The sequence below is a fragment of the Saccostrea echinata genome, unplaced genomic scaffold, assembly GCF_033153115.1.
Source record: "Saccostrea echinata isolate AGI-Se365-2 ecotype Australia unplaced genomic scaffold, CSIRO_AGI_Sech_v1 ptg000056l, whole genome shotgun sequence".
NCBI lineage: Eukaryota > Metazoa > Mollusca > Bivalvia > Ostreida > Ostreidae > Saccostrea > Saccostrea echinata.
The window spans coordinates 19,749,109-19,760,075 of record NW_026889805.1 but is presented as its reverse complement, the minus strand read 5'-3'; the positions used below and the strand labels follow the sequence as shown (position 1 = coordinate 19,760,075).

General features: G+C 34.7%; 1 protein-coding gene across 1 annotated transcript; it reads left to right on the top strand.

Moving 5' to 3' along the window:
• The first annotated feature begins 1,338 nt into the window (after nt 1–1,338).
• LOC133172875 (uncharacterized) lies at nt 1,339–9,419 on the top strand. The gene is made up of 13 exons (XM_061307707.1): nt 1,339–1,597; nt 2,150–2,305; nt 2,625–2,759; nt 3,509–3,580; nt 3,887–4,025; nt 4,472–4,643; nt 4,843–4,947; nt 5,116–5,218; nt 5,525–5,719; nt 5,826–5,977; nt 6,435–6,563; nt 6,661–6,930; nt 8,002–9,419. Exons 1-13 carry the CDS (start codon nt 1,387–1,389, stop codon nt 9,325–9,327), a joined length of 3,165 nt encoding a protein of 1,054 aa, XP_061163691.1. The 5' UTR covers nt 1,339–1,386; the 3' UTR covers nt 9,328–9,419.
• The last annotated feature ends 1,548 nt before the right edge of the window (nt 9,420–10,967 follow it).

Here is a 10,967-nt window from a genome sequence, read left to right as displayed (position 1 = left end):
CTACCCAAAGAACAATTGTTTAAAGTGCACTGATTATTCTGTTAGCAATTTTGAATTATTTTTACTTTGATGAATTATTTTGAAATAATTATAATCTATGTTATTACTCAAAATGTAGACAGTAACCCTTGCCAGCATGAACATTTGTGCTTGCGTGGACCTAGCTGCAGATCTGAAGCTCGCTTTGGTCCTCCTAGATATGAAAATTGAGACCATCCAAAATTTAGCTTATTTGTACTGCCATTTTGGGTGGCAAGAAAAATCGGTCCAACGCACTTTAATTGTGCAGATGTTGATTACAAGAGAATATGATCTTAGTCTCACTTTTACAAAAGGAATATATAGTGGAAAAGTGAGACTCAGAGATCAAAAGTAAGCTTGTCTCAGTTTTATGACCCCTGAGCCAGGTTCTAAAGAACTTTTTGAAATCAAGCTAATCTGGAACTGAGCGTAACTTTTTGTATGCAATAAATATAGTTTTTTCTATGGATGACACTGCAGCTCTCGGGTCTGTCAATATTTTTTTCAGAGAGCAGGTAGCTTGGACCTATGGTACATGCATAAAAAATTACTTTTGAAAAAAAAAAAAAGACACCAATTTAATTTATGCCAAAACATATGAAATCAAATTTTATTGACAACCAAAGTGAAGTGTATACAAGTACATTATATGGCCAAAAGTGAGTCATAATTTATTCTTCACAATATATTCTTTGAATATTCAATATTTATAAAAACTTCTGAGGTCAGTTTTGGCCCTATTTCATTGATGTTTCACTTGATTATGCAGAATTATTCAAATTTTGTCTTCCAAAGAGGTTAAGCAAAGTGATGCACTGCATGATCATTGAGATTTTTAACCTCATAATTCTATACTTTTGTAAATTTTCATTTAATATTGAGTTACATAAATCATTTTAAAATCAAATTATGTAAAGAAACTGTATAAAAAAAAAGTCTACATTCTAATATGATGTATCATAGACCAAAAGCACATTAGGTGTATGGTTGTATTTATAAAAACTGTGCTAAAAATAATGTTCCAATACTTTTTTTTTTTTTATTGTAGGTCAATATTATAACATTTTTAGGACTGAATAATTTGAAACAATGTAATGCAGTTTTTGTTGGATTTCATAGAAGATACCTTTACTTAAATAGTAAAAACTAACTGACTCATATCTAATCAGTTGACCATAGTAAGCATAGATTGATCCAGTAGGTTTCACTGAAATGTGATTTTTCCTAAATGAGTTAAAACTACAAATACATGTTCATATAGGTAATAAGAAATACATATTGACATACATTTATGTTTTTTTTTTCCACAGCACTTTTGCATACATACTAATTTCATCCAGCACTTAATTAGATTGAGATATAGAAATGGAAGACGTCTTGATGTCTGAAGATGGAACAGAAGATGAAGATGATCAGAAGCAAATACAAAGTGGTGATACCAGGAAAAGTGAGAGGAAAAAAAGACCTCGTATTTATTATTCTCCTGAACGGACAGATGGCAAAAAGAGACGAAATGGGAAAAGAAATGGGAATTCTGTTACTGGACCAAACAGAAAATGTGATTTGCTACCAAATGGTAAAAGGATTTTTACCAATTCATAAATAAAATCAATATTTTATTGAAATGTAGGACATGCAGGGTGCAAAAAAAGCATTTGTCCACTTGTCCTGAATGAGTGAAAGTCGACTGAGGACAAGTAGATGTCCTAATCTGCTTGCCACTGGTGATGGGTAAAATTTTTTGTGTGATAATTTTTTTTCTGTTTATATGCAGTGATATTGTCAAGAAAATGAAACAAAGTGCTTCCAGGTTCCAGGGACAAATTTTTTTTTGCTCACCCTGACATGGTGTGCAGTTGTAACAGTATCTTCAGCTATTGATAAATGTTGAAAATCAAATTTACAATGTGAATTATAAAATGAGTTCTATAGAAGTAGGGAATAATTAATGACAAGATGTTGATTGATACTATACTTAATTAAATGGGGGGGGGGGGGGGGGGGGGTCCGGCGTGCTGGCCCTGGATCCGTCTTTGATATGTATACTAGTAAATTTATATTGAAATTATAATGACACAGATGTGTCACTTTAAATAAGATGTATTTACATGATGGTGTACTTTTACAGGAGAACCATTTAGTTGTGGTAGATGTGGCTCCCCCTATGTTGTTAACAAGAGAAGTAAGACATCTCTGAAGAATTGTCATTCCAGACACCGCCCATTGCCACACGAGTCCTTAGATCCTCTCACAGGAAAAAAAATATTAATATGCAATCAGTGCTGTAAGTAGCAAGAAATGTTGGACATGTATTTATGTACATGTAGTTGACCTATGAACTTATATACTGTAACATAAATTCTAGTGTAAGGCAGTCTTTCAATCATATTATTTATTGAAAGGAAAATATAGCTGAAAGAAAATTTATATAGAAGCAACAGAGATTGACATACAGCTTTGATTTAGCAGGTGTCTGTGAAGTTGAATTTGTTTCAATGCTATTTTAACACTAAATAATTTTTGGCAAAGTAAAATTGTCATACAATTAGAAATATCATGGTTGCATTATTGATTTTGAATCCATTTCATTTCACTGGGTTTAGATCTTGTATTTGTCAAAAAGAAATCAAAGAAAACTTCTTGGGTCAAGAAACCTGATCCGTCAGTAAAGGAGGAATATATAAGGCAGTGTAAAGCCGAGGCCCTGGAGATAGCTAACAGACTGATGAGACCAGAAGGTAGGGCAGTAAGGAGGGGGCAGTGATCAGGGCTAATTATTTAACTGTGATCAGAGATTAGGACTAAGATTAGCGCTAAGGAGGGAGACAGTGATCAGGGCTAATTATTTAACTGTTATCAGAGATTAGGACTAAGATTAGCGCTAAGGAGGGAGACAGTGATCAGGGCTAATTAACTGTGATCAGAGATTAGGACTAAGATTAGCGCTAAGGAGGGAGACAGTGATCAGGGCTAATTATTTAACTGTGATCAGAGATTAGGTCTAAGATTAGCAATAAGAAGGGGGACAATGATCAGGGCTAATTAACTGTGATCAGAGATTAGGACTAAGATTAGCGCTAAGGAGGGAGACAGTGATCAGGGCTAATTTTTTAAATGTGATCAGAGATTAGGACTAAGATTAGCAGTAAGGAGGGGGACAATGATCAGGGCTAATTATTTAAATGTGATCAGAGATTAGGACTAAGATTAGCAGTAAGGAGGGGGGCAGTGATCAGGGCTAATTATTTAACTGTTATCAGAGATTAGGACTACTGTCAACAATGGCATTACAAATCTCTATTGTAAAATTTAGTCATTTTATAGAGGGATTACATATATGCTAAGTATGAAAAAATCAAATTGGTATCTTTATATTGTTTTTTAATACTTAGAACATTTGGCTCAATTTTAAGATTGCTAGGAAAACCCTATAACTTGAAAGTACAAGTATGAAAGTTTTTATTTATTTATTTTTAACAATTTTCAGCAAACAGGCTGTATTGTCCAGAGTATACAAAGGAACCCTGTGGCTGTATTCAGAAATATATTAGGAATCAAGGTATCTTTTTTTTTTCTTCCTGTTCTTATTACATTTTTTATAATTAACATTTGATATTAAAATGCCAGAGAATGTAATTAATTTGCTTTATGTATCTTGAACTGGGCATAAAAGTGTACCTATTAATGAAAAAGGAATTAAAGAAAAAAATGTATACATTTCAGTATAAATATAAATGAATTTGATTGTTGCATCAAGTTTTCTATATACATGCACATGTATATCTGCTATTTTAAAAAAGAATTGCATATTACAGTGTAAGATTTTTCAGAAAGTAGACTTTTATAAGATTTACTTCATTGAAAGGAAACCCAGTCCAAGCAGATCTGAGAGCTAAAGAGCTGTGTGATTTACTTCAGAAGGCAACTGAACTTAGCAAGCTTAAATGTTATCAGCTACCCGAATTATGCAGTGATGACAAACAAGTTAAGAAGAATGCCAGAAAGTAAGAATGCAATTAACTTATATTTTATGGAAAATCAGTATGCAGTAGTGTAATGCAAAAATTTTCTGCTGTAGATACAGTAGAACTTTGGTATCTCGAACACTGATATCTTGAATACAATGGATATGTCAAAGTGAATTGGAAGTCCCAACCACCTATTCTTTAAGTATTTAATCCTCAATCTTTTGAATACTCGAATATCTTGAAGTTTTTTTCTCGGTCCCATTGAGTTCAAGATAACAAGGTTGACTATATTTCACATGAGTGACTCATTATAAATTGGGCTATAGTTCACTGTTCACCATTAAATGTCTTACGTGTTCACACTCTAATATGTTAATGTCTGACAGTGACAATGTGTTAGGATTTAATACCATTTTTCTATGAATTTACTGAAAAAAACATGATTACATGATTTTGAAAATTTTCAGTTCTGTGTTTTATAGAAAAATCTATGTAGGACTAGGAAATGGCCACAAGAGGTCTCGGGCTTTTGAAGTGTTTGTGTTGGAGAAGCGACAGTACCTGAGGGACGTGATGAAGCTGTGTGAGAGGGGAAGTCAAAGAGTTCTCATGTATTCCAATAATTTCCTCCACAAAAGGTTAAAAACAGAGGAGGTAATAAAACCATTGCTCTTTATGAGCTTCTGTAATACACGTACTTGTCATTTCATCTGTCTAATATACTCAGGTGTGATATAATGAGATAAAAATGGACATTTTTAAATGAGTTTGGTAATAATATTTATCTGAACTTTTTTTTATTTAGTTATAATTAATGTATGTGTGTTTAATTATCCAAAGAGACTTGTTTTAGGATAGCTGTCGTTTAGTTATGCAGAGAAACAAACGCACCATGGGATTGTTGACTGCTTTTGAAGATTTCTCAAAAAATAAATGCTGTGTTGACTGTTGTGTCAAAGTAAGTACCTGTAAAGATCTGAGACATTATGAAGCTGTCATAATTTTTATGACAATTAACATAATGATTGCATTAGTATGATTTAAATATTCAAAGGCAATATATTAGGGGAAGGGGGTTGGGTAAGACAATACTATAGTTATTTTATTTGTTTTATTGTATATATAGATGGCAGATACTCATCGCAGACTGCTGATGGATTGGAGAGAAAGAGCAAAGAAAAGTCAGTCAGAGGCAAGGAGGGTGATAGCTGAAATGTTGATTCCTTCAGGTATTGGCTTTGTTTGATTTTTTTTATGATTTTCTATGGAAAAAGAATAAAATACAAATTTAAAAAAAAAAATCCATTTCCTTTAAAAGTATTGACAATAGTAATAAAAGTAAAAGTATTTTTCATTATTTTTGGAAGTAAAACTTGACAGAAACTGTCTTTCAATCTAATGTAATGACTGGTGTTTGTAATACTTGTGCTGTAAAATATGTGGATTAATCTGTATTCCATATTCACGTTACATCCATTGCTAAACTTTCAAGATGAGCACTCCAGCCAAGGCAAAATACTCTATTTTATTTACAGCTGGATGTAGAAGGAATTGCTACAGCTTTATCAACATGGTGACTGGCTCTTCTAGAGGGATCATCTCAAAGGTTAATCAGCAAATGTTGTGGACAGGAGGGGATCGAGAGCCTCCAGAGCATGGATTGGTCAAATATAAGAGAACTCACAGCAGCAAGTCCAAAGTCCATACTCACCCTGCCCAGAAACCAAAAGGTCATACTTAAATGCACTATGAAAGGAAATCTTTGGGGAAGTATACTTCAATGTGGCAAGATGATATAATTGTTTTCATTGCTTTAATGTTCTGTATTGTATTTAGTGACTACAGCAAATGTCTCTACAACTATAAAACCAAGACTGGAGATGAACAACACTTATGTACAGCCAGACAGTGGATTAGTTCAAGGAGCACCTCATCCACATGTCCAGACATTTAATACCCAAGAACCAAGACAAGCAGCAATGACTAGTGTAAGGCTTCGGTTTGTTAGTATACTCAATGAATCTGATTTGGAAATAATTCTTTCTTAATATCATGTATGTGTTATGTTAAAAGCTAACATGTATGTAATCTAAATAGTGATAACAATGGTTTTCAAATTATGTGCATAGTCATCAATAAATGAAGTTTATAAAAACATTTTCAGGATTTACCAATTATGTTATATTGATTAAAGTTTCAAAGTATCAATACATGTAGCCATATATTTGAGAAAGTAGTAATGTACATGTACATAGTTATGAAATTACTAGTATCTGTGACATAGAAATGATATTGTTTTATGTAACGACATCATGCAAAGTCAGAAAAAAAGCATAAAACATAACTGTGCGAAGTATTAACTCATTTTTAGCTCTACCAGCCAGAGACCAGGTAAATATGATATGCTTCCTCTGTGTTTCATTTTATACCTTCTATTTCTGGCAGACTGAACCCCAACAACAACAACTACTTCAGCTACAACAGATATTTGAACATCAGCAACAGCAGCTGATACAACAACAGCTTTTACAACACACACTTCTTAATGAAAAGATGGAAAGCTCTACCACTCAGGCAAGTTCAAAGCTTGATAATGATTAATCAAATGGTGATAAAAGATATGAACAAGGAATCAACAGATAATTTATACAGTTGTTCTTATATTTTACAGAATGTCATCACAATTCAGCAGTTAATGGACCAGATGAGTGCCCAGGTGATGAATACACAGTTACAACTTCAGCAGTCTCTTCAACAGCTTATTGGCATGGGGACTCAGTCCAATCAATCAGCTGTTCCTACATCAACTGTCAATCAAAACAAATTGTTAACTCAAGCAAATCAACATCAGAAGAACAGCCAACTGGAAAATCCACAAATTATTCCATTTTATCCGATGGCAGTCCATTCAAAAAATACGACTGATCAAGAAAACATGCAGGTGAGTATACTGTGGAGTCATCTTTGTTCTTTGGGGACCCTTAACCACAAATCTACATCCTCACAAATGGTAATTTCATCAACATATCAGTTAATAGATAATACATGTATAGTAAAACAGGCTTATAACAAAGTGCCAGGGACCGGTGATTTTGCTTCGTTATAAGCGTAATTTGTTATATCCAATAAGTTTACAACATATTTTAAAGTAACGGGGAATGAAAATCACTTCGCTATAAGCGTCAATTCGTTAAAAGCGTATTTGCTATAAGCGCATTTTACTGTAATTAGGATTTTTTATCAATTAAGCTATACTGTATGTGTACTTAAAATAGCAGGCTTCATATTTAAGCGGCTTTGGCGCAGACAACGATGCGCTAATTCATGAATACTGCTAATAAATCATTTATAAAAAGTATTAAATACAATATACAGCACGGACATGATGATGCGCTAATTCGTGATTTCGCCAACAACTCCATACCCAGTGATTGCGCTAAATTTTGAATATGCCAATTTATGTACACGTACAGTATGTTACATGTACAAATATAGATATTAAAAAGTGCATGCACACTATGTAATCTAAAATATTATTCTAATCTAAAACTCTGGGTTTTTTTTAATCAATTAAAAATACTTTTTAAACTTGTTTTTATATTATTTTTGTGAGTATAAAGCCATTCTCAGGTAATTCATAACAAGGTTTTTATACTCAATACAATCACCTGTGAAAATGGACTATAGACCGCTGATCAGTCAGGTGTAACAATCAAAATGTTGGCTACAAGGAATTCATTGTTCATTGAATCCTCTGAATATGTAAGCCACCCATGAAATTACAGTCCCACTAACTCGTAAAATTTTGATTGCCCATGAACATTGACCTCCATGAATTAAAATGATTCCTCAGTAATGGGTAAATGATGCAAATTAAGTTGGAAGAAAAGAAGTAGAATGTGCTTTATAGATCTTAATTTAGTAATAGATTCTAATTGACTAGAATCGTACCTGTAAAAAATCCATACTTTCACTTTTTCAGGTTAATTAAGATATTATTTCATATTTTCAGGAAATATCTGCAGGTACCTTAAATAGACAACAACCAACAGAGGAGCATTCTCTCACAGGCCAGAGTCAGCAGCCAGTATACATCCAAGTAAACACAGCTGGCGGTCAAGGTACTTATATACAGGGATTCCCTCAGAACCAGACATCAACCAATAACCAGGCCGGTGCTTTGGTGTACTCTAGTGAACATTCCACATTTATTCCATACAACCAGACCAGCATTCATTCTGGTAATAGCACGCCCAGTGTTGTGACAAGTGGAAATTTATCTGTCAGTCAGACAGCCAACGGACAAAATCAGACAGCAGCAATGAGTATGAATTCTCTACACTTAAATAGCAGAAAGCCTAATACAAGCTCAGCTTTTGTAACTGTGTCCAAACCCTCAGTCCATATGGCTGCTAGCAACCATAATGTGGTTCAACCATCACAAATAACAATTGTATATCCTGGGTGCAACACCTTTGTAAAGCAGTGTGTTCCACGATCTAAGAGTTCTGTGGTAACTGAAACAGTAGCCAATGTACCGAAGAATGTTGCAAGTGTCCAAAGTCATTCAAAAAGTCAGACTTTCTCAATTGCTCCTTCTGCCAAACATGTGATTTCTCAAAATGTGGGGAAACAATCTTCTGTTATCTCAACAAGTTCTGCAACTTTAAACACAACCAATAGGTCCAAAGTAGGTGGAACTCCTCAACTTGTGCCATCTGAGCAGACCCAGCAAATGTTAAATGATTTGCCCCAAAGCTCAGACAAAGTGATTCAAGTGCATGCCATTTCAGATCCAAGCATGCTTCTGAAACTTCTGGAGCAGACTCCTGGTCCTCAAACACAAACACCTGTTTCTGCTAATCTACCATGTTCAAAATCGGTGCCTGTCTCCACAACATTAAATGTTCATTCTGTCAATGCAAGAATGAATTTTGTTACAAACGCTGGCCAGGAAAATGCAGTAGTTCAAGGAAATCCTACTCAAGTCATACAGGTCTCGAATGTTCAGACAGGCATAAGTGGAATGAACCAGCCATCAACCCCTCCCTCCTACACCTATATAATTAACCCCACTGTTCCCTCAGTGCAGCCTCTGTCTGTTGATTTAGGTCATCAAACAGTCGTATCCCCATCAAGTATGGGCTCAAACACTCTAACAACACCTTCAGGTGCTGCTGACTTTGTAAATCCTTCCACACTGGGATTAGCTACTCCTAATCCTCAAAATTCACAACTGGTTGCCATTGATCCAAATCTATTAATAAGACTTTGTCAACAGGCCTTTTCGTACCAAGCTCTGGACCCCAGCAAGGGCAAAGCCAAAAAAATTCCTTGAATTAATAGTAAATGAAATTTTGAATAGTTGTTTTAAACTTTGTTATATACAGTACATAATTATTCATTTAATAAATTGAAGTTTTGATTCTATCTCGTTTTTCCTGCATGTGATGGAAAATACATGTACATTCAAGGTGTGCACCAAGGGTAAAATTTTCACATTTTTAGCTTCTTCTCAAGAACCACTGGACCAATTTCATTCAGACTTGCCACAAAGTATCCTTGGCTGAAGGGGATTCAGACTTGTTCAAATGAAGGGCAGTGCTTTCAAGGGGAAATAATCAAGAAAAAGTGAGGATGGGGTCATTTAAAAATCTTTTCAAGAAGGAATGGGCCAGAGAAGATAAAACTTATATGAAAGCTTCCTGACATCGTTTAGATTTAAGTTTGTTCAAATCATGGCCCCGGGAGGGGCCACAATGGAGGATCAAAGTTATACATAGGAATATATCTAGTAAAAAATTTTCTTCTCAAGAACAGCAAAGCCATAGATGATCATATTTATATGGAAGGATCCTCAGGTAATGTATATTCATGTTTGACCAATTCATGACACCCCCCCCCCCTTCCCGGGAAGGGTGGGGCCACAATGGAGGTCAGGATCAGTTTTACATAGGAATATATAGGGAAATTTTTTTTAAAATCTTCTCAAGAACAGCTGAGCCATAGATGATCACATTTATATGGAAGGTTCCTCGGGTAGTGTAGATCCTTTGTTCAAACCATGTTCCCCTGGGGGAAGGGTGGGACCACAATGGAGGATAAAAGTTTAATAGGGAAAACATTTAAAAGTTTTCTCAAGTACAACAGAGCCTTTGACAGTCATATTTACATGAAAGCATCCTCAGGTAGTGCAGAATGCCAGATTCAATAATCATGACCTTGTGAATGGGGCCACAATAAGGGATAAAAATATTTACATGGGAAAATCATTTAGAACAGAGAATTTATGGCTTGGTCATGATATGCAAGCATAAATCCTCAGGTAATGCATATCCAAGGGGTGTTTTTCCTATCACCCCTTTTCGATCTAGTTTGCCTCCCCAATGTCAAATTCTTGCCGACGCCCCTAGTACATGTAGTAGGGGTGGGGAAGGTGCCCAATTGGGGATCAAATTTTATTTAGGAATAGAAGAAAATCTTTAAAATTGTTTGGAGGATGTCATGTATTGAAATTTATAATACAATGTTTATTTCATTTTCTCATCAATTTATAGATGATTATAGAGTTCTCATCAAACTGTAAAATGTATGTGATATAAGTCTATTTAGCCAGTTTCAGGTGGGCTCAAAGTGGATGTAGCCTGAAAAACTCACGATACTCAGGTGACCATTAAGGTCCAGAGCCTCTTGTTGATTATGCCTCCTTTTTAAATAATTCATTGTAATGTTATCTAGGTCACGGGGTAATGGATGGTGGATCTCTCTCTCTGTATTTAATGCATCTTCATTTTTTGGCGTTAATGCACGAATAAATGTATTAGTGGGAAAAAGGTATATACATGTACATAGAATGTACTTGATAACCTGAAAGCAAATAACCGAATTCATAGGGGCATATTTAGAGACCAACAGAAACACAGTGTCATAGGAATGATATTCTCTATTCTCTTTAGAGAAGTGGACAGGCTTTCGCCT